Below are 26,782 nucleotides of genomic sequence, written 5' to 3' on the forward strand. Positions count from 1 at the left end.
CCCACTAATTAGCTCTCTTAATGGGAAGCTAGGTGTCTGGCTCTGGCACATTCACTTGGTTGAGCATCGGTGCGGTTAGCTCTGCTCTTCTACATCTAGAACTTAAATAGTGAGTGGTGTCATTCTGAAGAAAACTGCTGAATATTTTATAGTGAGGTGACTGTGCAAGTAAAAAATCTTCAAGAAGATTTTATGTGATTTAAAAAGAAATCAACTTAGATGTTTGGGATTTGGATTGCTACACTCTTATTCTTTGGCATATCAACAGGTAAGACTCATAATAAATTCCTTTAAAATAATGGGTATATTTCACATCCAAAATGTAATTGACATGGACTTTGAAATATGGTTTCTGTTTATATCTTGATTTATTTGTCATAAAATTATCTAAGGGCAATGCATCAATCCTGTAATACTGACTTGATCTGAAGAGCAGTTGTAAAGCATCATTTTCCAATAATATAAAAGTTGCAGATAGTCTTATATTTGGCTTCCAGATCTGACATTTACTAGCCTTATGGCCTTAGTGAAGTAACTTATCCATTGATGTCTCAATTTTTTCAAAGATGGCTATGTAACAGTAAACGAGAAAATACATGTTTCCAGTTTCAGTACTGGACTCACAGAAGATGCTCAATAAATGTTTGAATGAATGAATGAAGTGGTTAATGCTGATCGGAACATCCACATTGATTTTGTCCATTGTGTCATGATTTTGAGACAGAATATTGGTCTGTGGACATTTCTTATACATTAACTCAGTACTCATCAACCGTGCCCTTTATACTGTGGACTTGCTTATGCATTTACTATGTCGTAGTTATTGGTTTTATCTGTTTCTACCATTCTAGTCCAATATTGTATTTATCCTTTGTTGATTGGCCATTGAAGTTGTTGGTCCAATTTCAACTTGTTAATTATAGCAAATATGTTATTTTTTTTCCTAAGTGGCTTTAGTGCTTATGATGTTTATCAGTCTATTCCATCACATCTAGTTTCTTCTAACTTTATGCCCTCTTTACGGTATCTCCTTATGGAGAAAAACAGGCATGGTGACCAATAACCCTGGTAAGTTGCAAACATAGAAAACATGCAACATTTACACCTGGCTTCATTTTAAAATCCATGCTGTCTTCCATAGCCTGGGTAGTGGAGTTGAGAACTTGGGGGTAAAGCCATGGAATGCAAAAAATAAGGACAGCTGAGCATGCTAGCAAACACAGAAGGCTGTATCAGAAAGGCAAAGTCCAAACGTGAAATCATTGCTCCAAATTAGAGCTGAATACATGTGTACTTCGAGGGGAGAAACAGGATGGCTTGTGGGCAGGAGATACAGTGATCAGGAGTCCCACTAAGGATATATATTAATAGAAGAAGGCACGTTTACACTTCCAACGGGAAAAAACAGAGGCAACTAGAGAAACCAGGAAAACAAAAATGGCACAAGAAAGCCCGATTCAAATGTGGAGCAAACCGCAATGACACCGATCTTGAGCAGCTGTCATACAAGAAAAGAGAATTCGTTTAGTACTCTTTGAAGGAAGGTGTGGAGAAGGAAGCGTAATTATAGTATGCTGGCTGGCTGTGGAAGGAAAACTGTCTAGTCATAATCATATAAATTCTGTTTATTGATTTTTTTTTTTTTTTTTTTTTTTGGAGTCAGCCTACAGACAACACACGGAAGAGTTCATTGTGATTATAGAACTTGCTGAATGTTATCACTGCTGACGGTGTGAGGGCGGCACTGCCGCTGGCACACCTGGGAAGGCGGAAGGGAGGACTAGGGGGAGGGGCAGCCGCGCCGCCCTTCCAAGTTCAGGTTGCAGGGGTAGGGACTCAGGTTAGAAGGGATATGAAGCAAGGATCACGAAATAGACTACGATGTAAGTTTACAGCGGAAGCCAATAAATGCGCTGAAGAGTGTTATTGATTGTATGGGAGGAGGAGGTGAGACGAGGTGGACAGCAGGACTGGCTGGTTATGGGGCTGTTTGTTGTCCCTCAGCTTCAGGCCGGCCCCTCAGCTTCAGGCCGGCCCCTACTCTGCCCACACTGGGACACAGCAGTCATTTCAGCCATGCCCCGAGAGACACTGTCAGTAAGGACCCCAGGGGGATGCTACTTCTCCCAGCGGCAGGAGAGCAGTGTCTCTTCCTGTTTACTCCTGGTTTCTGTTTGGGTTTTTTGTTTGTTTGTTTGTTTGTTTGTTTGTTTTCAGGAAAAGAAATTTGCTATGAAAGGGTGGGGTGCTTTAGAGATGGCTTCCCATGGACCGGGACTTGGTCAAGGCAGCTAGCCGGATTACCCTGGTCCCCAGAGGAGATAAACACTCGCTTCCTGCTCTACACTAGACACAACCCCAAAGCCCATCAGGTAAGCTAACTTGCTGCCTTCACAACAGACCATTCTAAATTAGAAACTGTAGCAAGAGGCAGAGAAGACATCAATGTGGTAACCTCTTCTGCCAGAAACTATTGGTTTCAAGGCAAGTATTTCAGTTTATGATCGTGAGCCAGATTTTTTTCCTCCTATTATTTGTCCTAGTATTTAAATATATAAATTGCTCTGCAGATGGTGTTTCACATGAGGTAAATGTATTTTGTCCAGTTAATATGTTAATTATGAGGCTTCCACACGTAAGACTATAGTCAAGCCACAGTATCTCTTATGTATTAAATTGAATAAGAAAGACAGTGTCTGAAGTATATTATATTAGGGGAAACGAGGTTTATAAATAAATACCCTTATTGCAACACAAATTATGATCTGTGACCTAAGCTGTGGGAATGCGGTGAGGAAGGGCTCACCCCCTCCCCCAGGGGCGGGGTGGTAACCAGGAAAGGCTTTGAGGAGGACACACATTTGAGGTGTGCCCTGAGAACAAGCAGGGTTTTTACAAGGAGAGGCAGACAGGGAAATGTCAAAAGAAGTGACATGGACAAGGGTTAGACTGGGGACAGAAAGGAAGTCTTCAAATGTAGAGTTAGTTAGACAACTTGATTAGAAGCAAATCGCATAACTACTTCCTGTAGAGTTGGGATTTCACCTCGGAGCCATGAGGCCCCCCGGTGAGTTTTCAGAGAGGTTTTAGGCCGTGTACTCTGGCTGAAGTGCACCTTCTCGCCTGGCACTCGGGAAGCCTGGAGGTGACACCGGACCACTTAGCGCCGTGCTGTCCAGCACAGTAGCCACTAGCTACCTGCGATTATTACAATTAAATCAAAATTCAGGTCATCAGCTATGCCAACCACATTGTAGGTCTTTACTAACCACACACGGCTAGTGGTGACCATACTGGACAGTCCACATGTATTTCCACGGTCACAGAAAGTCCTATCAGAGTGCACTGAATAGAATGCTACCCTGCTGTTGGATCGGACAGGGGGAACTAGCCTGAACCAGAGTGTGAATATGATAATAGACAATCAACATGATAAACATCATAAATGGTCCTGGGCTTTCACACGTGAGGGGTTAGAAGTGATTGTCATAACCATTTAGAGTGAAAGAGAATGAGTTAAGTTTTGGCCCGGTGAGATTTGGGAAGGCTTTGGCGGTTGTAGTCCTACAGCGTAAGGGGCAGTCCAGGGCCAGAGGAAGGGATTCAAAAGTCTTTCACCCAGAGGTGAAAGTTGAAGCCCAAAGAAAGCATGCAATTCCAGGGGCAGAGACAAAAGCATGAGACTTGACCCAGTGAGACTTCTGTATTTAGGGAGCAGACGGGAAAGGGGGTCGGAGAAGGAGGAAGGAGCATCCCTCGTGGTATCAATTTCAGTCCTTACGTGTCTATAACCTTGAGGCTGGCTTTCCATCAGACCCATCACACAGAGGGTCGGCCTCACCGGCCAAGACAGCTATTCTGCTATGACCTCACATCACATAAACATAATCTGCTTTGTAGCTGTCTACATACCAGGCACACAGGTGCCTGCATACACACTGCTCTTTAATGAAGTATGCTGTCTTCTCTAAAGGGTGACAACTCTATCTAGAACAAAGGAGAAAAGTCCTTATTGTGAGTATAGAGAAACTTACAAAGTGTTTCCAAAGTTTTTTTTTTTAAGTTGTTGTTTTGTTTTTTAATTTTTTATTTATTTATTCATTTTAGAGAGGAGAGGGAGAGACAGAGAGAGAGAGAGGAGAGACAGAGAGAGAGAAGGGGGGGGAGGAGCTGGAAGCATCAACTCCCATATGTGCCTTGACCGGGCAAGCCCAGGGTTTTGAACCGGCAACCTCTGCATTTCCAGGTCGACGCTTTATCCACTGCGCCACCACAGGTCAGGCTCCAAAGTTTAATTTTTAAATATTACTCAGTTTTAAGAAGAAAGGAAATTCTGAGAGACGCTACAACATGGATGAAACTTGCAAACATTTTGCTAAATCAAATAAGCCAGACACAAAAGGACAAATATTGTATGATCCCAGTTAGATGCAGTACCTAGAATAATCGATCGAGTTCAGAGAGACAGAAAGTAGAATAATAATTACAGGGGCTGAGGGGCAGGGAGTCGTGGGCAGTTATTGTTCAATGAGCATGGAATTTCAGTTTGGGATGATGAAGAGGCTCGGGGGAGGGGTGGTGGTCATGGGCAGAGGCTGATTTAATGGTGGGTGCACCAGACACGCGCCCTGGGCCCCGACTTCTGAAGGGCCCTGCCAAACCCCAACTTGATACTTTTTTCTAATGTAAGGGGCTCAATAGTTTCTTCCACTCCGGACCTTAATCTGCCTCTGGTCATGGTTGCATACAGTGAGGCTGGCTTCATGCTACTGAATTGTGCTTGTAAAAGTGGTTGAAATGGTCACTTCTATGTAATGTGTATTTTTACCATGGTTTTTAAAATGTAAAGAGAATCTGTGTTGAACACAAATGTTTGGGGCACCTCTGTCGGTTTAGGAGTTTCAGGATATATAAATATGTGCCCATACACGACTGACTGTTTCTCCTGGTCGTAGCCCTCAGCCTTCATAGGATGCACTGGTCCTTCATTCTGTGCAATGCTCATACACTTGAACCTTGTAGAACACGCACTAAAACAGAAGCTGACAAACATCAGTCTTAAGGCGAGGCTGGGCCCTAAAGATAATGAAGAGAACATCAGAAACCAAGTACTTTCCTAATAAAGGGACCGTAAAAACCACGCTCCTCAGGTCTTCTCCGCTCCCTGCCATTTGGAAAGAACCATGTGTGACAAACTAGATCTGTACTGAATTCTGCAATGGATAGGAGCCTGAGGGTTTGTTGTTAAAGTGTTTTGTACCAACATCTAGGACATAGGATGAGTCAAGGTGTTATAATGACTAAAGAAATAGGAGGATTGTCCCGGGCTTGACCCAAATGCTATACAGTGGGAATCAGACTGCCTTTGTCTATGAGAAAGTAGACGTGAACTATGCAAAGGTCTAACACACTCTTTTCTCAGAGGAAGGAATTGTCAAAGGGAAGCATGGTGCAATGAACTTGGTCTTCTAAGAGTCATAGATCTTTTTAGCTTCTTTTCTGCAAGAATCAAATGACCCACTTCCTCCACAAATGCATGACTCCTTAACCTAGAGTGGCTCATGCAGACACTAGGGGTGATGCGCAGTGCATAATTATGGCAGTTTCTGTGCCCGCAGCCACTGTCAAGGCTGGAACATCCCTAAGTGGTGACTGTTTTGACATACTGGCAATGAGATCACCTGTGAGCAGTTGTAGAATGGGGTAATCTCGTACCGACTAGGTTCCATGACTCCTCAAAGATGAGCATGTCAAGAGAAGAGGTCCCCGAGCACCCCACTAAACATCGATACCTGAACGTGCCCCTTTTCTGGATAACCTGTTCTGTTCTGACACCCTTTCCATTTCTCTCCTTGTGGCAGCAGAATCCCAGTTGCCTTCTTTTGATCCCACGAGGTTTGGCGTTTCCCATTTTCTAGGCTAGTGTGCCGTTTTCCAGGCGTGTGCTGGGTGGAATGGAAAATGAACAGAATGTGTTTTCTACCTTATCTACTTCATTAAATTCCTCAGTGGCCCTTGGGACAACAGAGGGATGCTCAGACCCCACAAGACTTGTCCGATTGCCCCTACGAGACTCGCTCAGGGTCCCCCTTCTTCAAACTATTCTCTTGATGAGGGAAGACCAAACAAACTTTTTCTACTAAATTCCTCCCTAAAAACAGTTGTTTTGGGTGTAGAAACAGAAGTTGGAATTAGCACCTGGGGTCTTTTAGATGCATAGAAGGACTAATGTTTTTCCCTTGGATTTCATTACTTAGCAGATAAGTGCTCTGTTCAACAAAGCCTGAATGCAACTGATTTTATTACCTGCCTCAGCAAATCCCACATCCACTCTGGGCCCTATCAGTAGAGAACACTATGATCAGATGACAACTTGAGAGCCCAGTGGCTAAGCACATGACTTCGGGGACAGACCATGTGGCTTTGAACTTGTACTCAGGACTCATTAGCTGCAGTACTTTGGGACAAGTGACTTGACACCTATCATTGTGCCCTTCCTGGTTTGTAAAATCAGTAGCTATGTCACTGTGTTGTGAGGTTGAATGAGCTACTCTATCAAGTACTTAGAACAATTTCTGACACAAATAGATACGAGTATCAGCTCTATTGTAATTACCACGTAAACAGACTTCTGATTCTCATAATTGTTTGCTTCCAGTCAAGGAGATACGTTAGCCAGCAAGTTGTATGATTAATGCCACAGCACTACTAAGACAGGCAGCTGGCCATAGACTCTTTGTTTAAATATCATAAGTATCAAAATGTGTGGTTTTCTAATTATAGGATTCACTACTGTCAGACTTGTTGTTTGCTGATTATTTGTTTTTGTCTTAATAAAATTGCTATACTCGTGCCTTTTAAACCTCCTCTTAATAATAAAATCACTGAAATTCATAGTATTCTGAAGTCTTTGAGAATTTCATCATAAAACCAATGCAACAAGATATAAGAAATACAAAAGGAATATTTAATATAACCACATGAAATTATCTTTACTATGCTGTTTTTCACGTGGTGAGATTCTAACGTTTCTTCCTCACTCATCAAGTGGGGTGGACCAATCTCTTTGCCACCCTCGTAGCATGTTCTAAAACTCGAATCAGACAACTCCCATGAGTTACACTGACAGGCAAGTCCTAGCCGAAGGGAAGGCTTACTGAAATTCTGGCTGAAACGACGCAACCTTGTCTCACAAACATTGTCTTAAAACCAAACAATTCTATCTTCTTCCCTCATGATTAAATTGCCATACTGCATTTCAGAATGCATGAATCATTTCTTGGTTCTTTTGCAATATGTATCAGTAAGTATTTCTTTGGTAAAAAATGTATTCCAGGAGGTTGTTAAAAATTAAATTTAGTGGGAGGCTTCTGAGCTGATTTAGAGTCATTCTACTAAATATTAAATCATTTTGAATTACTATTTCACCTTCATCTCTGTTCACTTGAAACAGGAGGTCAGTGCTGTTAATTATCAAACCCTCCAAGCCTCGCACTTCAGAATCTACAAGCTGACCCATATCACCATACCTGGATGGAAATCAGACGGGAAATGGCAGCGAGACGTGTGCAGTGTATGATGGGGACAATCCCTTCTTCAGCAGGAAAGATCCTGTGCAGCATGAATGAACTGAGCACAGTCCTGATGCGTGTTCATATCCTGCCCTGGGTTATGCATACTGTCCATGTTCTGTGGCCTGAAGTGAATTCTCCATTTTCCACTTATTTCCACCTACTATGAATGACATAGATTAGAATGGGAGCATATTTTTTAAACTATTCTTTGGTAAATCCTCACCTTGCACACACACAAAAAAATGAGTGGCATGATCAATTTCTTCTTTAATGTAAGGGATCAAAACTTCTAAGTTCACTTCAAGAAATTAATTTTCCTCTCCGATACTCAAGGTGAATACACTGCGAACATGGCAAGCAATGAATTATTTGTACGGCCCTGCAGTGTGGCAGAAGCAGGCTGTCTGAATTCATGTCATGCTTCTACTTATGGGCCCTGGGATCAGGGGCAAGTTAATCAGCCTTACCTGTGCCTCAGTTTCCTTAGCTGTAAATGAGGATGAAATAAGTTCATACTTTGGTTTGCCTTCATTTTTATTTCTTGACTACTCATACTGAATCTCCACACCAGGTGTTGCTAAAAGTGGAAGATGTGAACTGCATTAACTTAGACTGGGCTAACGGGTCCCAGGAGTACATCCACGCCGTGAACAACCTCCGCGTGGTCGGAGCTGAGGTGGCTTATTTTATTGATGTTCTCGTGGTAAGGAGAATTGTTATTTTTAAATTATATGTCATTGGTGTTGCATTATCCCACTAAGAATTCGGGGCAATTTTATGTTCTTTTTATTAGCTCACACAAGTACTGAATAGGTGAAATGGCAAGCATGCGATTCGTGCACCGTAGTCAGGAAGGGGAAGGTACTTCTTGGGAAAGTGCCTGTGATATACAAAGTGCCACTTGGTGGCAGTGTTCCTTCACGGGCTCCTCACCCAAGGCCTCCCGACCTTCCTCCAAGTCAAGGTCACGGCCTTGATCTGCCTGTAGGACCACGGCTGCTAGCTTCCATGGCATTGTAAATCTATCCTAAATAATTACTATATTAACCATTTCCATCTCCTGAATGTTACCTGTTTAGAACGTGAAGTGCATTTTCTTCCAGAAGTTGGGTTCCACGGCAGTGAACTAGGTCTGTACGCCAGTCCAGGCACAAATTCTTTCACCTGCACATCGTCTGAAAGAATCAACTAGACTTTGCTATGTATAAGGGAGGTGCCAGAGACACTTACAAATTTTCAAACGCTCTGCCATTACAGAAAATAATTTCCCACCATAAAAGGCTGGGAAGTGACATCTAAAGATTTAGACCCTTCCAGAGCCTTGAGGAGGGTTCGCTCATTTACCCAACAAATCCGTTACTTTGCACTTGCTGTGAGTGGGCACCATTCTGGGCACTGAAGGCACAGCATGAGCGAGACAGGGTGTCTGCTCTGGCAGAGTATAGGCGCAGCGCTGTGAGGGAACCCCAGGGACAGAGAGGGGCACGATCGGCAGCCAACTTGGATGGGCGGCCAGGGAGGGTGACTTTAACGCTGAGCACAGTGCGGAAACAGCCCGAAGAAGAACAAGGGAGCGCAGCACTCACCTCTGCCCTGCATCTCCCCCTCAGCCCCCCACTTCTCCTTCTGCTCCCCCACTTCCCCCCCACACACTTCTCTCTCCACTCCACTCTCTACCAGGAAAAGTAGATCTTAGGGAGGCACTTAGAGTGGGTCTCTACATAAAAAAGAATGAAATCAGATTAATCCCCTCTTCCGAGGAAAACCAGTCATAAGTTTTTGTAATCTTCATTGATCTTGGGGTCTGAGCTGTGGGCTGCTCTAGGTCCCGTGTCATCCCAGACATTTATTTCCCAGACGTGTCTTAAACCAGAGGGACAGACACCTGCGGGAGAGTGGATAGCAGCGCGGGCAGGAGCTGCCTCTGACCTGTGTTGGGGTGGTGCCGGCAGGGTTGAGATGACCTGGAAACCCCAGACATGGTCCATGGGCTGTTCTCCTGTACCCAAGGACCAGGAGGTCCCTTAGCACCGGGAGAGGGGCTCTGACACAAGGCACGCCCCCAGGCCTGCCTGATGCACTCTCAGCCAGATGGGAGTAGGGCACATGGGGTCGCCTGTCAGTCTGCCAGTCCCCATCCTGTATGTGGGAGGGAGAAATGTGCCATCTCCTTTCTTATTTCAAGCATATTTAAGCCATTCTACCTGCTCTTTTATAAATATATATATGTATATATTTATGTGTGTGTTGTTATCCTTTTAAAAATCCCCTCAGAAACAATTTGGATACTCCCCTTCTAAAGTGCACCTGATTGGCCACAGCTTGGGAGCTCACCTGGCGGGGGAGGCGGGGTCAAGGACTCCAGGCCTCGGAAGGATCACTGGTAAGCCTGCCCTGGAGCTGGGCCTTGAATTGCCTTATTTTATTTATTTATTTATTTTACACACTAAGTACCAGAAGCAAATATAAAATAACGAGGAGCCGTGACTCCCCTTAACTGAGACTCAGAAGTGCTTCCAAAGCAGGAGTGGGCGGGTCCACGTTCAAGGACGCTCGCTGCAGCGTCACCTGTGGTGGCAAAACAATGGAAACCAGGTGATCAGCCACCTGGCGGGGCTGGTTGAAAGAATTATGACATGTCCCAGGCTTTGAGATGTCATACCTGCTAACACAAAGTGTGAGTCAGAGCCCCACCGATGGTCCTGGAAGGGTGTCCGTGACCCATCTGGGCTCAGTATACTCTGGTAATATGGAACCGGTTTGTTCAAGGCTAGTGCCCATGCTATTCCCGTCGCTAAAAATGTTCAATAGGACCCCTGGATATACTGTTAAGTCTAACTGATTTGTAAAGTATATACTACAAATTAGGCTTTTGAGGATGATAACCAATCATAACCCTTCCCTGCACTCTGACTTCCAAGCCGTTGAGTCAGATGGATGGAGATCCGAATATCCGCCCCATCGTGGACCAGCTGGGCTGGCCTCTCCCTCCTCTGCACCCCCCACCGACAGTCCGTCAGCAAGTCCCATGTCTCTCCTTCGACTGTTCGTGCCTCTCCCAGGCCCCGGCGCCTGTCCCAGGCCCTCTCTGTCTCTGGCCTGGACTTTGGCCACCGTGACTGGGGCCCCAGCAGTCTTCACAAGAACTGCCAGCATCATCGTCTTTCTGCACGCGGGCTGGGTCCCTCCGCTGCTGAGACTTTCCATTGCCGAAGGCCCCTTAGCTGCTATAGGGACATTTCACGTGTCCTCTTGCTTTTTCATATTTCACGTGTTCTCCTCTCTCGCCCTAAACATCCACTGTTGGTCCTTCACGTTCAACCCAAAGGTGTCTTCCTCAGGCAGAGTTCATTCTCTGTGCCTCCCACTCTTTGAAATATGCCTCAATTACATTTGAAAATACAAATATTGTATCACATGGTCTGGTCATTTTCATATGACTGTTATTTTCAATGGGCTATAAACGGCTTAGAGAGCCGCCCTTACCCGCCCCCGCCCCAAGCCTGGCACGCAGTACGTACACATTTTCTGTTGATTAAAACAATAAGCTGCGATATTGTGTATACACACACATATGTTTTAAATTAAAACTCCACTTAAAACTATATTTTTATAAACAGAGGTAAGAATTTCGCATTGGGTTTAGAGTAGTTCGCCTCTGCAGTCTCTTGGTATAACAGGCTCTCCGGCCAAAGGCTCCCTCCTCCTCCCAGTTCTCTGGTCCCAACTCCAACCCAGCTCACCACCGTCATTCTCATGTAGGATAATAAAATTGTGCTTTCGTTCTGAAGTCATTGGGTGGCAAAAGTCACCCTTTGCTCTAAGTTTTCAAGTCCAGGGGAAGTTTGTGCTGATGGGCCCCCAGGGAGCCTGCACGGCTGGTCGGGCATTTCAACCATAAATGAAAGGGACGAGCATTGCCAGGCACGTCTTAGAAATTCACCACGGGCCACAGTAAATTCATGAAGAGTTGTTTTCCTTAATTCTTATTTCAATAATCAGATACTCTAGAACTCCAGTTTCTTTCTGCCAAGTGAATTATCCTGTAGAGTAAATAGAAAACAATAAAATTTTAAACGCGCTCTGAACGTCCAAAGAGTTTGTATAATTTAGATGTTGCAATCTATATTCCTTCTAAGTGGTTCCTTTGTGAAAAAATCATGTTCCTTCAGTAACCAAAGGACTGAGGCCCTAAGAAAGACTTTAACTTTATTATAAAATTAGTTTAAAACAAAATTAATGATAGATTTGAAACCATGCCTAAGTTTCTATGTCTGTGGTAAATATCCGTAACTGGCAGGGAGTGATCATGACTATGAATGACTACAGCATGGGGTTACTCAGCTGATTCAAGTTGTTGTTGTTTTGGTTTCTTTCTTTTTTAAATCTGTGAAGAGCGTTGTGCTTTTCCAATCTGAAAAGAGATTACTGCCTACACACACACACACACACACACACACACACACACACACACAGAAATCTATACACACTAATAAACTCAGCTCCCAATGATTAAGCTCTACTAGCTGCTGACACATAGTGAGTGCTTCAAAAATAACTGCTGAGTCGTATGTAAATGAATGGCTATGTGAATGGTCATAGCATTTTAGAGACTCCTCGACATCTTACCTTTATTTTACTAGACACTTGCACAAGAGACAATGGGCTGAGAGTTGGGACACCTGGACTCTCGGTCCGTTTGCCTCTAACACTCGGTGACCTCAGATCATTGCACTTCGCTGGGCTTCGGGCTTTTTATTTCTCCTATAACAAAGTGGAACGAAGGGACCCTCAGCTGAGGACTAGGCCTCTATCGTTTTAACGATGCTTCTTGCTGGATTCAGCTTTGCATTCTGAAGAGCTCCTGTGTTTGTTTGTTTGTTTGTTTGTTTTTTGCATGCAGATACTTCTTTTAAGATCATCTCAGTCCATAACCGCAATTGTTTAGGTGGCATTCCACATACAGGCTTAGAAAAGCCACCCTGACTTCCTGACTTGGTTGGCTGTTGGGCATTTTCTAGGCACAGATTCTTCCTTGTGTGTAGGAATCTGACGTGGCAATACGGACAGACCCTGCATTTATGTACTCAGTTTATGTATCTGTATTTGTCCTGGGTGTGTGTGACCTATATAAAGCATATGGAAAAGAATACCTTGCCTTCACCACCTGCCCTTCCAAAATAGCAATGCTACCCATGTACTCTTGAATGGAACCTGACTCGGTTTCATATGTTTTTTTCCCCAGGGTTGGACCCAGCTGGGCCATATTTCCACAACACTCCACATGAAGTCCGGCTGGACCCCTCGGACGCCAACTTTGTCGATGTTATTCATACCAATGCAGTTCGCTTCCTTTTTGAGTTTGGTAAGTTTTTAACACAAATGGAAGCTACACTGACGCAAAGAGGAGAATTTCAGAAGCATTCATCCAGCTTTTGGCTATTTCAGGTGCCGGGATCATTAACGCATGTGGACACCTTGACTTTTACCCAAATGGAGGGAAACATATGCCAGGATGTGAAGACTTAATTACACCTTTGTTTCAATTTAATTTCAATGCTTACAAAGAAGGTAAACGTTTTCTAAAATCTGAAGGCTGCTGTTACACATTCACTCAGCTCCCTCCTTGGACAGGATCCACATCCTTTTGTATATAATAGAATATAAAAATCTATTTTAGCCCAAAATATAGTCAGAGGTATGGGGCTCTGCAAGGTCAGCATTCATGTCTTAGCTATGTTTGTATCCTCAGTGCCTAACAGCATGCTTACCACATTGTAGTTAATATAACAAGGGGGTTCATTCATTTCATAAATATGCTTTTAGTTCTTGCTATGTGCCAGGCACTATTCTAGGAACAGCGGGTGTAAGAATGAATACAAAAATATTTTTCTGATGAAGCTGGTGTTCTAATTTGCTAGAAAAACAATAATAGAAGGAGTGCCAAGAAAACAAAGTGTGGAATAGGAGTATGTGTTGATGCCAGTAGGGGTGAGGTGGGGAAATGAGATTTTTGATAGGGTGGTCGAGGAGTCCTTACTGAAAAGGTTACCTAAAGGAATTAGCCATGTGGCTTCCTGGGGAAAAGGCATTCCAGGCTGAGGGGTATGGGTAGCAAGTACAAAGGTCCTGAGGCAGGAGCATGCCTGGGAGGTTCATGGCAGTGAGGAGCCTATTGTGGCTGGAGTTAAGTGAAAGAGAAGAGAATAATAAGGCCTGATGTTAGAGAAGGAGCAGGGCAGAGGGAGATTGTACAGGGCCTTGTGGCTTCAGCTTTTAGTCTAGTGAGATGGGTGGGATGGGAGGATTTTGAGAAGAAGAGAAATGTGGTTTGACTTACTTTGTAACAGAATCACTCTGGCTCGCAGTTTAATTATAAATTAAACAAATAGCATTTAAATTTGTTTAATAGTTTCCAATAATAATAATAATAATAATAATAACATCTATAAGGCACTTAGTTACAAGGCACCAACAAATTATTATTTGGAAATTCCATTCCTCCCCATCTCTACATGTCATCATTATGTAAATAATGAAACATATCATATGTAATATATAAAGATACATAATAAAATAATATACAATGATATGAAAATAAGTACATGGATGATTCTAAATATCTCATCACCTAATTCCATGTGGTCAGAATACCTAGATGATGTAATTATTTAATCTTCTATTTGGCTGATGTAGAGGAAGGATACACAGACCATGACATAAAGAAGAGCTCGGATTTCTTCTTCCCTAGAGATAAATGATAAAATCTGTTCTAAAATGCTAAATGGGATTAAAAGTATCTGTTTGCAGTGACTGGTTTTTAAAAAGGGGGTGAAACTACAGATACTCAAAATGAGAATGAAAGCCAACTCCATTCAGTGCAGATAAGCAACATTCAGCCATAAAAGGCCTATGTAGAACTTATGTTTTTTATTTTTCATATTGTGATTTACAATCTTTCCTATAAAGGTAAAATATAAGTCATCAGACTCCTTTACAGAACTATAATCAGTGTTATACATTTATAGCATTATAAGAGCATTTGAAACTCTGTAAAGAATTATTAACTCAAGTGAAGTATTTAGGTGAGTTTTAAGACTTCAAGGAATTTGATACTACAGTATATTTATTATTAAGAAACCATTACTTTTAAAATTCCTAGTTCCCTCTATTCTAGTGAACCATTTCGTGTAAATCACAATTAATTTTGAATATAAGTCTGTATATAAAGAGACCTGAGGTGAGAGATAGCCTCATTTAAAAAAAAAAAAAGAAAGAAAAAATGATGCCAATTATTGCACGTATGAAATCATGCTGTCTCAATTACCTATTGCATAACAAACTATAGTACTTAAAAAAAGTAGTTCTTTTGTTTCATGCCCAGTGTTCTGAGGCTGAAGATTCAGGCCGAGTTCTCAGTGTGTCCCCCCGGGTAACTCAGACAATTACATTGGCTGGGCTAAGTAGGAAGGTCCAGGATGGCCTCCCCTGTCTGGGGTCTTGGTGCCTGTTCTCGTCTGTCTTCAGATGGTCTGTTATCCTTTGGGCCTCTCTCCCCAGCGGGTTAAACTGGATTTCTTTACATGAAGGCTGGGTTCCAAGAGAGCAGGTGTGGACACGGGAGGTCTCTGTAGACCAAGGTCCTAAAACTTGCACAGTGTCCGTTCCTCCACGTTCTACTGGTCAGATCAAGTCACAAGACTAAGCTGTAACCCATGAGGGGGAAAAAATAGGCTCCATCTCTTAAAGGGAGGAATGATAACATGGTATTCAAAAGGGTGAAGACCTAGAAAAAAGTGATTCATTGGAGGCTACTGTGAGAGATGAATGATTTACCACATATGCTAAAACCAAAATCTAGTGTCTGAAAGATCAGCCAAGCCGTGCAGGTCACTGGGATAATGGCTCACGCTGTACAGTAAAATGCTGAGTAAGACAGGAGGGCACAAAGGACGAGGATGCTATGGCCACTTTGAAATGAGCGAAGTATTTAGATCTCTTATCGACGATCGCAATAATCCTAAATGTTGGTGGCCACAATGTTATGTCTGAAAATGACAAAACTGACTTGTCTCTAGCGTCCTTTCTAACCCCTCCCACCTGCCATACCTGAGGCTCCACTGATGGTGTGCAGTGGTTAGCGTTGCTGCTGTGTTGTGTCTGAATGTGGGGGTGGTATTCAGTCCTTCCCGCAGAAACTGGGAGGCCAATTAATTGGCCTTAGGAAATGCTGGGTGCACAGGGATACTCAGAGCTCTAAGTGCTTATGTCAGAGATCTGGGAAATTGGGAGGATATTAGTGTCAGAGCACAAAGTCACCCACATATCCATTTGTTTATTTACTCTGCTCAAATGTCCCTTTAGACTCACACAAAGAATTCTTTGGTGCAAAGAAAATGCTATGTAATACTAATAAATGTTGTGCACTATCTAAGCATACTCACAAGGTCTAACTGTCCGGACCCTCGTCCAGAAACTCATTTAAAGTGACTCTGTCTAAGAAATGGTTCCTACTCTCCGTTATCGGTTGATCTGCCTGTTGCTGTCCGCTAACTGGAAGTTGTTTTCACAGAAGTGGCTTCCTTCTTTGATTGCAACCATGCCCGCAGTCAGCGCTTCTATATGGAAAGTATACTCGATCCTGATGCATTTATTGCTTATCCTTGTAGATCCTACGAATCTTTTAAAGCGGTAAGTCAAGCATTTTGCAGTGGGATTTAATTAACAAGTCGGGTTTTTTTGTGTTTTTTTTTTTTTTTTTTTTTTGAAGCATGATCAACCAACTAAAAATTAGGGCTTTGAGTCTGTGGTTAAAAAACTGCATCTGCCACTTTGGGAAACAGTAGTCCTTCTGTGCGGATGCAGAACAAGCAGCCAAGGTTGCTGATGGGCTGAAGTCAGTAAACCGACGACTGTGTTCTGATGGTTTCAGCTCTTTTGAACATAATATCCGGTGTTGCTTTTTTGGCCATTTGTTATGCAGTAATTAGATGCTCCTGTAGAACTGGAATGAGTCCCGGGCGCACTTTTTTTCTGTGTATTTTCAATGTCATCTTCAAAGATGCCCCCAAGAAAGCTGGACCAATCAATAGCTACCACCAAACATGTTACTGTTCACTCGGAACAGGAAGATTATTTTATTAAAACTTAATTATTTATACAGAGCAGAACCAAGGCATAGATCGCTCACAGGAACTCCGCACAGATCAATATGTGACAAAAAACTAAATCTGATTTTGCTTGAGTCCTGAAGCACACGGTGACAGATCTGAGCCAAGCACATTCTTCATTTGGTTATCACGGTGAAAAGGAGAAAGAAAATCTATTTTGTAGTGGGAAGTGGAAAAGATTTTCCCTCTTGTGTTTACAGACCACTGTTGGATCAGGGTAGAACAACATCGTGGGGGTTTCATCTAATGTTCATTGTAAGTAATAGCACTTTGTGAGGAAGTCCAGGGTCCGGGACGGAAATAATCATCTCCCTCTTGTTACAGAGCAAGGTGAGGGAGTGGATGTCCTCAGGCCGTCTTCGCAGTTCCTGAGCCAGTTGTCCTTACTCTGAATGTGGCCTGGTCAGCTTCCATTCTCAGGAAGCTTGACAGCCAAACACTGGCGTTCCCCCATAACTCCCTCTTCCTCCGCCTGGCCCTTCTACGGCCCAGATGCTAATCTGAGCGGCTCAAGGGTCCGGGCAGTTGTCCCACAGGTGGAAGCAGACCCACAGCTCATGGGCTAGTCAGGGACAATGGGGTTCAACCTGCCAGGTTGGAGAACCTTAGACCCCTGTCCCACGTGGGTGCAAGTTATGGTCACAGACTTGGAGAACATCGAGTCACTTTCCTTGACATGTTTTAATGCACTTTTACCCAAATAGTCGTAGAAATAAAATAAAGAGGGGTTCTAGCATCAGGCTGGCCCGGTTCGTATTCTTGTTTCATCACTTACCAGACAAGTTGTTTAACTTCTCTACACCTCAGTTTCCATGTCTGTAAAGAAGGGAGTCTGGAAGCATGACAGTAACAAGGGCCTCTGTGAGAATTAGCTGAGTTAAATGCACATGAAGCATCAGAACAGGGTCTGGCACATGGTAAGCACTCAGGAAATGGCAGCCAGTATTATTTTAGTTAGAATTTTCCTTGACTAAAAATGAAGTTTTACATGGGATGTTTTACTGTAGTCCTAGCCCATGTAGTCCATGCTTTATAAATCTAAAACTTCAAAATCTACAATAGCAAATCCACCAATGCTGCTACCCAAGGATTTTTAAAGTTAATGTCTTATCAGTTTTGCTTTAGAGCAGAATTTGAAGCAACTCAGATATATATTGAGTAAATAGCCATCATACTCTGAGTATCTTTATGGATTTGCTTTGTTTGTTAAATTTTATACATTTGCAATCTACATTGATGTATACAGATCTAGATGTTGATTTCGTGGGAATCAGCCACAATTTACTCATTTATTCATTCCCCCAGTAACATGTGTTTTGGTGGTTTCCACCTTTTGTTATTAAAAGCAATTAGACAATAAACACCTCTGCATGTCTCCTCATGTACTTGGGTGGAAGTTTCTTGATGGTGTGCAATAGAGGTGAGACATCAGAGTGTATGTGCATTTCCATCTTTATTAGACATTACCAAATTGCTGTGCACAATGTCTGTGAATTTATAGTCTTATCAGAAGCAAATGAGAACCCTCCCACTCAATGTCTTCACCAGTACTTGGATTTGCCAGTTGCTTTCATTTTTGCAAATCTGCTGAGTATGGAATTGCATGTTGTTCTAATTAGCACATCCCTGACAACTAGTAAGATTGAGTATCCTTTTACATAGTTACCAACTGTTTGAGTTTCCTCTTCCGTGGATTGTCTGTTCACATTGTTTACCCATTTTTCTAAAAGGTTATTTTTCTTTTCTCCTTCCACTGTTTCTGTCTTACTTTGTTTTGTTTTTGAAAACAGGCAAGGCAGCCTGTTAGGCAACTTAGTCATTTTTAAGTGCATATACTTTATTTAAATTCCAAAGATTTCTTATTATTTAATAACACATCATTAGTTTATTGAAGGACAACAATTCTAATTACATTTCTTATTATCTCTTGTTTTCTGTCACCAGGGAAATTGCTTCCACTGTCCCAAAGAAGGCTGCCCAATGATGGGTCATTTTGCTGATAGATTTCACCTCAAAAATAAGAAGCTCAATAGATCATATTATTTTTTAAACACCGGGGCTTTTTCCCCATTTGCCCGTAAGTAGTCTAGCTAAGTTTTATTGGAATGTTTTAAGGTACTTATCTTTTACATTTTGACATTTTTACCAGGGTGTGTGCAATAATTGGGCATCGGACCATACTCTGGGATGCAGGGAGAGACAATAGGGTGAGTTTAGGCTGATGGGGAAGGCAGCACGAGAAAAGAAAGAAATCTCAGTGTTAATAAACCTTGTGTTAGGAGACAGACAAGAGGAACAGCCATGACCAGGTCAGGGGAACCTTCCAAGGAAACGGGAGTTCTAAACTGTCTCCAGAGAGTCGGAGAGCCGGAGGAGGAAGCGGGGATGTGATTGGCAGAGGGAACTGTGTGGGGCTCAGCGGGAGCCCGTGCTGAAAGACCCCCTCTAGAGTGGGGGATTATAGAGACCTGGAGGAGAGTAATATGAGATGAGATGCGGCTGGAGAGACAAAGGGGTCAGATAATGGAATTTGTGCACCACACAGGGAGTTGGGCCTTGTCTTTGGGCTCATGGAAAGCCACAGAAAGGTATTAGGATTATCAGATTGTCTTTTTTAGAAAAAACACTCTAGTTGGTTGCTGCATGGGTTGGGAGGGGGACAGAGCAGAGGTAGAGTGACATGTTAGGACAGTGTTGTCTCGCCGCGATGTGAGGTGATGGATGTGTTAACCCACTTTAGTGAGGTAATCATTTCACACTCTGTAGTGTATCAAACCATCACGTTTATGCTTAGAAATACCACAATGTTACGTGTAATTTTTTTTTTTTTTTTTGGTATTTTTCTGAAGCTGGAAACGGGGAGAGACAGTCAGACAGACTCCCGCATGCGCCCCACTGGGATCCACCCGGCACGCCTACCAGGGGCTATGCTCTGCCCACCAGGGAGCGATGCTCTGCCCCTTCGGGGCGTCGCTCTGCCATGACCAGAGCCACTCTAGCACCTGGGGCAGAGGCCAAGGAGCCATCCCCAGCGCCCGGGCCATCTTTGCTCCAATGGAGCCTTGGCTGCGGGAGGGGAAGAGAGAGACAGAGAGGAAGGGGGGGAGGTGGAGAAGCAAATGGGCGCTTCTCCTATGTGCCCTGGCCGGGAATTGAACCCAGGTCCCCCGCACGCCAGGCTGACACTCTACCGCTGAGCCAACTGGCCAGGGCACGTGTAAATTTTATCTCAACAAAGCTGGGAGGAAAAAAGGAAAAGAACAGTCGTTGCCACAATCCAGACGGAAAGGTGGAGAGACTGCAGAGGCCGTTAGGAGGTGGGGACAACCAGAAACCTGGCGAGTGGCTTTGAGGGGTGCAGGGAATGTGGAAGCCACCCGGCTCTGGCTGTGCGGGTGACGTGCTGTTTTCAGAACTTGGTAATGGAAGAAAAGAGGCTGGTTTGGAGTAACCTGACGGGCCCAGGTTCTGACAGTCAGGTCCCACGTGCCTTTGGGACTTGCCCACTGGACAGTTAGAGCTGCGGGTCTCTGTCCCTGGGGAAGGCTGTGGTCTACGGATGGAGATTGAGAGTGACCTGCGTTCAGGCGGCAATCAGAGCGGTGGAAGGAGATGCTGTGATCACCCAGGGGAAGTGTCTCAAATTGAGGAGAAAGAGCAGAGAAAGAGGTCCCTGTAGAAGAGGCTGAGGAATGGGCAGAGACGGAAGACAGGAGAGTCAGTGTGGGGCAGGCGTCCAAGGAGCCAAGGAAAGAAAGACCCTCAGGGAGGGAGGCTGCGTGCCCTGCACCAAATACACCGAAAGGTCAAAGGAGAGAGGGGCCCACCAGGGCTTGTGCGATGCAGCAGCATTTCATCGCTGGTGAGCTTGGGGGACAGCGGTGTCACTGGAGAAGTGACAGCGGGGGCCTTATCCCCATGGGGTGGGCTGAGGAGGGAAAGGGAACTCTTTGGCAGCGATCAACTCATGAATTGAAAATTTTCTCTAGTGGGATGTTCCCCCCTCCCAGATGCTTTTCAGACAACGTTTATGAAGAATTGCATTTGTTCATTGTGTTACTAAGCATGCAGCAATTACAGAATTCAGAATGAGAAATCTGTTTGGCTTTATGTTTTTTAAAGTGACATTTGACCTTCCAGCAGCGGTTTGTCCTGTTGGCAGGAGTGCACTGCCCCAGACCTGTACCAAGGGGGCATTCCGGGCACAGAGCCCTGCAAGAGAGGAAGCCACAAGTCACTTCACCCCCTAAAGGAATCATAACAACGCAGACCTTCTTGCCCAATGGGTTTTCTAGATTTTTTCCTGGATTACTTGGCAAACTAGGGCATGCAGCAAACCAGGCTACGGGAAGTCACACGCGCCCCAGATACAAGGGAGCTGGGCAGCAACCATGCAACTCCTGTTCTACAGTGGTCACAAAAGAGGGGATATTTTATAGCTTCACATTCATTTTGAAATATCCCCTCATTTTTGTGAGCAGTATAAAAAGTCCTAAGAAGGCCCAGGAAATTGGAGAATTTTCTTTCTAAAATATCATCAAACTGTTTACTTGTGGAAAGTTGAAATGTGAACATTTATCTGTATTTTTCGATGTAGTTTTTCACCAAATGCACTCACACTAAGAACATGAGCATCCTGGTTCCACTTTAACCCTGAAAGTTACCAAGGGGCATTTACATGAAAATGCCCAGGTTGTCACACTTGTCACATAGTTTTTTTTGTTTTTTTGTTTGTTTGTTTGTTTTTGTTTTTTTTTTCTGAAGCTGGAAACGGGGAGAGACAGTCAGACAGACTCCCGCATGCGCCCCACCGGGATCCACCCGGCACACCCACCAGGGGCGACGCTCTGCCCACCAGGGGGCAATGCTCTGCCCCTCTGGGGCGTCGCTCTGCAGCGGCCAGAGCCACTCTAGCACCTGGGGCAGAGGCCAAGGAGCCATCCCCAGCACCCGGGCCATCCTTGCTCCAATGGAGCCTCGGCTGCGGGAGGGGAAGAGAGAGACAGAGAGGAAGGAGAGGGGGAGGGGTGGAGAAGCAGATGGGCGCTTCTCCTGTGTGCCCTGGCCGGGAATCGAACCCGGGACTTCTGCACGCCAGGCTGATGCTCTACCACTGAGCCAACCGGCCAGGGCCTGTCACATAGTTTTAACCCTTCACTCTCCCTCTCTCTCTCCTCTCTTTAAAGGTTGGAGGCACAAATTATCTGTCAAACTCCATGGAAACAACGTCACGCAAGGGAGCATATTCGTCCGTGTCGGTGGGACGACTGGGAAGACAGAGGAGTTCCGGGTGGCCAGGTAGGTGAGGACATGGCGCGGGGCGGTCTGGGAGCGGGCGCCCGGGGGGACTGGCTCAGTGAGCAATCCCAGCGGGTCTTCATCTATATAATGCCACAGGCCGTCCTGTTATACTTGACCTGCCTTTTTACTTCGTGTTTCCCAGCTAGCAAATAGAGATCATAACAAATATTGTCTCCACAGCTCAAGCTACAAACAGGAAATCGTTACATAAAAGTATAGCTCTAGATAAGAAAGCAGCTGGGGAAAAGTTGATGGGAGATACATAGTTCTCATGTTAGCCAGTCCTTTTAATAGCATAAAAGTTGGCCCATATTTTTATTTGTGTCAGTTTCAAATGACTTATCAAATAAAACATGTGTATCAATTGCCAGATCTCTCGTTAGCTGCCTCGGTGGCACCCAGAGATATGTGACATGTGCTGGAACAGTCAAAGGTACAAATAATTCAGGGGAGACATTCACTGTGTATCTGGGGCTAAAGTACAGATGCCCTTTATCTCAAGTTTTCCTTAATCTGTTCTTTGACCAGGACTTGAGTGTCACATATTTCACGCTCATTGTTTTATTCTGTAATCATGTAGAATCTGTTCAGTAGCCCAGACCCTTTCGCAGACTGATGAATGGATGCAATGTGTTGCCTCTTTGATGTTCATCGTGTTCAACTATTGGGCAGAGAGGCATGAAAAGCAGAGATTTTGTGGTTATTTTGTCACTTGAAGGAGACATTGGGTTCATCACTGTGGCACAGTTCGTCCACGTTGACTTGCCTTGGCACAGCTACCTGTAACTGCGGGTCCAGCCAGGGAGAGTCTGTGTTAGTGCACAGGCTCCACCCATCTAGCCAGGTCTCCACGGTGTGGCTGACTTCTTCTTCAGCTCATCCAGGATTCCCTGACTGCACCTCCCAGCTCTGCATAGATCCCACCCTTTCCTCCCGTCCCCGTCTTCACCCGTGCTGTTCCTTTGTTCCAATACCCTTCACTGTCTCAGCGTCTCATTCCTTCCCATTCTTCATGTCTCTGGGAGCCCGTGTGCCTGTGACTCCGAGGCTCACCACACAGCACCCGAGGCTGCCCAAAGGCACCAGGCCTGGGGCAGACGGGCATGAACATGCAGTTCCTGCCCCTCTCAGGGTCTGTGAGCATGCTTTGACATTTCTGTACTTCTAATGTGTAAAGAAGCTGTCTGTCCTGTTGTGAGGCAGTTGCCCCGTCCTGCTTTAAGAATTATTCAGCATCGCTGGTTCACACTAGATGTCTCATCTTCAAATGAAGTCATCTCAGTGAATTAGTATGCTGGCCTATGCCTCATCTGCAGTCAAGTTTCAAGTCTGGCTTCACCGTAGGTTACATTTTAATTATTTGAGCTTCCAGTGGCGATGTCAGGAAGGGCTGCCCTGTGTGTGCCTAGGGAAGGCAGCTCGGGGAGCAACAGGGACGTTACCCATAGGAACTTGGAAGGGAAGTTGCCTTCTGGTAATTAAATCAGTTAGTTCTACATCTAATGCAATAAAACAGGCTCTTGGAATAGCAACATTGTTCATTCATTCAATAAACATTTAAATGCCTACCATGTGCCAGAAATCATTCTAATTGCCAGGGATAGAGACACAGGTCCTACTTGCATGGCGCTCATCCCCAGTTAGAGGAAACAGACAATAACTTAACAAAGAAATAGGGAAATAGCAGGAGTAAGGGAATCGCTAACGTTGGCTTGGATAAAACGTGCTGTATGCATCAGATAATCCTCTCCACTCCACTCTTGTGCCAGTCCCACCAAAACAGCTGTGATTACCCAGTTCTTTTTATCAAGACAAAAAAAGATACAGGGAAAGAATAGGAGAATATTCTGGTTAATAAAAGGAGGCATTTCCCCATTGTGAACTGATCAACAGTCTTCTAGTTTATAAATCAGTTTGGGCTGAATTAATCCACAATTGACAGAATCATCATTTCCTGGTGCCAATAAAATCTGGTTTCCGATATGACAGCCAAGACCCGATCAGTCATTAGGGAGAACTCATCAAGATGATGCCTCTCTAGGCATTCCCCCAAAATCAACGAGTGAAGCTGCCCATTTACCTCACCCTTCTCTCAAGCTTCAGAACCATGCTATTCTGAGAACGCTGACCAATAGGAACAGAGAGAATAAATATCCTACAAGCAGATGCCGCAGCAAATGCGACTTTCTCTCCCATACCACACACGCAGATGACTCTCCCTTCAGCATGGTGAATGCCCAGTGCAAGATTCTGAGTTTTGTTTTTCTGTTTACAGTGGAACACTTAAGCCAGGCATGACTTATACAAAATTAGTTGATGCAGAAGTGAATGTTGGCAACATTACAAGTATTGAATTTATTTGGAAGGCACATTCGTTTGGATGTTCTCAGAATAAGCTGGGAGCAGAAATGGTGGTAGACAGTTCTGGAAAATACGAATATGAGTAAGTATGACCTTTCCCTTTGCATTTTCAAACATAGTTTACATTTTTGTAAATGATATTTAAAACCCATGTAGACGTCGGCCTGGCGTGCGGAGGACCCGGTTCGATTCCCGGCCAGGGCACACAGGAGAAGCGCCCATTTGCTTCTCCACCCCTCCGCCACGCCTTCCTCTCTGTCTCTCTCTTCCCCTCCCGCAGCCAAGGCTCCATTGGAGCAAAGATGGCCCGGGCGCTGGGGATGGCTCTGTGGCCTCTGCCTCAGGCGCTAGAGTGGCTCTGGTCGCAACATGGCGACGCCCAGGATGGGCAGAGCATCGCCCCCTGGTGGGCAGAGCCTCGCCCCATGGAGGGCGTGCCGGGTGGATCCCGGTCGGGCGCATGCGGGAGTCTGTCTGACTGTCTCTCCCTGTTTCCAGCTTCAGAAAAAATGCAAAAAAAAAAAAAAAAAAAAAATTAAAACCCATGTAGAATTTAAAATTTGCAACTAGTACAAAAATTTGTACATCTTGAAGTTTTGCAATGAAAAAACGAAACATGATTTAAGAAACCAATACCGTATTTGTAAAAGTGTTTACAAAATAATAATTACTCATTTATTAAATGGTCTAAAAATGTCTCCCCCCCCCCTTGAATTATATTAACATCCTTTTTTCCCCCTTTAAATTTTTCAGATCTACCTTCTGTAGCCAGGACATGAAGGGACCTAATATCGCCCAGATCCTGACACCATGCTAAACCCACATACAGCCTTAGTGGACTTATTTAATGGGAATGTGAAGAATATCTCCTTGTGATTGGTAATCGGACTAAACACGGCCTTTGTAAATGAGCTAGAAAAGCACAGTTGTTGTTGTTTTTCTGTATAGGCTGTTTTTCTCATTGATAAACTTGTATATGTGCCTTAGAAACAGACTGACTCCTAGGACAGAGTGTGGAGCTGTGACCGGTAGGAATCTGGAGATCCATGACAAAACAGCTGTGCCGGGATTTCCCTGACTGAGAGGAGGTGACACGACAGGGTGGTGTGGTCACCTCCCTGGGCACCAGGAAGGCTCGGGTTGAGTGACATATGTGTTGAGTATTTCCTGGTAGAATAATCATTGTTCTAAAATGATTTACAGAATATTTATTATGTTGTTAATCCTCTCTGAGACATATTATGGCTATCGTTCATGGTATATAGATTATAACCCTGTGGGTTGATATGTCTATCTAGCAACAATGAAAACTGATGGGAGTCCATTAGAATTTCCAGGGTTTTCCTTGGTCTTCACGATCTGTGTGAGATTTTAGAGAGAGATTTTGGGACTTCTGTACATTGTGTGCATCACTTAGCAATGGGCTCTGAATCTACTGCCCCTTCTTCAAGAACGCTCCTGATACAAGAGAAGTATTCACCTCCCTAGGCTTGGAAGGCCCTAGTACAAATTATTTAGCCTGAAGGCAGCATTTCATTTGTAAAGCACTTGACTAACCCTTTGTGTTTGCAATAACAATATTGATATATTTAAATGTGTCAATTGTGTTTTTCCTTTTATTTTGCTTCAATTTCTTTAATTCGGTTTGTCCTTCTCCAGTGAGAATGGAAGATGAATGTTTTCATTACTCTGCTTTCTGACACTGGGCTCAGTGTTTGCTCACAGCACTGGGCCGTAAACATTGCTGGAAATAAATAGTGACAAATACTCTGCAGTAGGTTTCCTGAGTCTCCTTGGTGCCTGGCTGCCAGCGGAACCTTCAGAAGAGACCCGTGGGTGGACAGAAACTTGAGTAATGGCAGAAGGTAGAGGCCAAAGTGGGTGACTGTTTACCGCTGTGCAAGTAGAAGATAGAGGATTGATTGGTGGAAGGAGGGAAGGAGGTGGGACATATTTGGTGTGACCTGGCTGAATGTCCTTCCCTAATGGGCCTATCGATGGCAGGTCTAGTCCAACCCAGGAGCAGGGTGGCCATGAGCACCTCCAGTGGCAGGGGTGGGTCCTACTGTGTTGCAGCCCCTGCATTATATAGGAAGCTGGTCAGGGAGTTGGCTTCCAAGTTCCTACAGGCTGGGGAGGAGGGAGATGAGGGGAGGAGCCTTACTGTGTGAGCCACAGTCCTGAGCTTGCACTGCTCTCTGCTTGGCTTGTCGTTCTTTTGGGAAGGGATCACCCAGCAGGAGGACGAGTTATGAATCAGGATGTGGCATTAGGCTCCGTGAGTCCTGGCCAGCCTTCTTGCCCAGAAAGTCTCTTGGCCAACTGTTTCTAAGCTTGAAAAGACAAATGGGAGTTAATTTCTGAGAAATCTATTTT

At 44.4% G+C, this 26,782-nt stretch overlaps 1 protein-coding gene across 2 annotated transcripts; it reads left to right on the forward strand.

Annotated features, from left to right (window-relative positions):
- Positions 1–80: 80 nt before the first annotated feature.
- On the forward strand, positions 81–25,960 carry PNLIPRP3 (pancreatic lipase related protein 3). Of its 2 annotated transcripts, XM_066239092.1 has the most exons (12): positions 81–268; positions 2,218–2,372; positions 7,454–7,573; positions 8,146–8,277; positions 9,849–9,957; positions 12,820–12,939; positions 13,023–13,145; positions 16,147–16,265; positions 18,689–18,821; positions 21,931–22,042; positions 24,321–24,488; positions 25,160–25,960. In XM_066239092.1, the coding sequence occupies exons 1-12, from the start codon at positions 220–222 to the stop codon at positions 25,221–25,223; spliced, it is 1,404 nt and encodes a 467-aa protein (XP_066095189.1). In that variant the 5' UTR covers positions 81–219; the 3' UTR covers positions 25,224–25,960. The 2 variants fall into 2 exon arrangements, with proteins under 2 accessions (XP_066095189.1, XP_066095190.1); XM_066239093.1 differs by lacking the exons at positions 81–268; positions 2,218–2,372; positions 7,454–7,573 and adding an exon at positions 7,598–7,701.
- Positions 25,961–26,782: the final 822 nt, after the last annotated feature.

Source organism: Saccopteryx bilineata, chromosome 7, assembly GCF_036850765.1.
Source record: "Saccopteryx bilineata isolate mSacBil1 chromosome 7, mSacBil1_pri_phased_curated, whole genome shotgun sequence".
Lineage (NCBI taxonomy): Eukaryota > Metazoa > Chordata > Mammalia > Chiroptera > Emballonuridae > Saccopteryx > Saccopteryx bilineata.

Excerpts from the sequence above, each read along its gene's own strand:
- PNLIPRP3 (XM_066239092.1), top strand. The coding sequence starts at position 220 with ATGTTTGGGATTTGGATTGCTACACTCTTATTCTTTGGCATATCAACA. Across the intron at positions 269-2,217 it reads ATTCTTTGGCATATCAACAG|GAAAAGAAATTTGCTATGAA; the intron begins GTAAGACTCATA and ends GTTTGTTTTCAG. Across the intron at positions 24,489-25,159 it reads TCTGGAAAATACGAATATGA|ATCTACCTTCTGTAGCCAGG; the intron begins GTAAGTATGACC and ends TAAATTTTTCAG.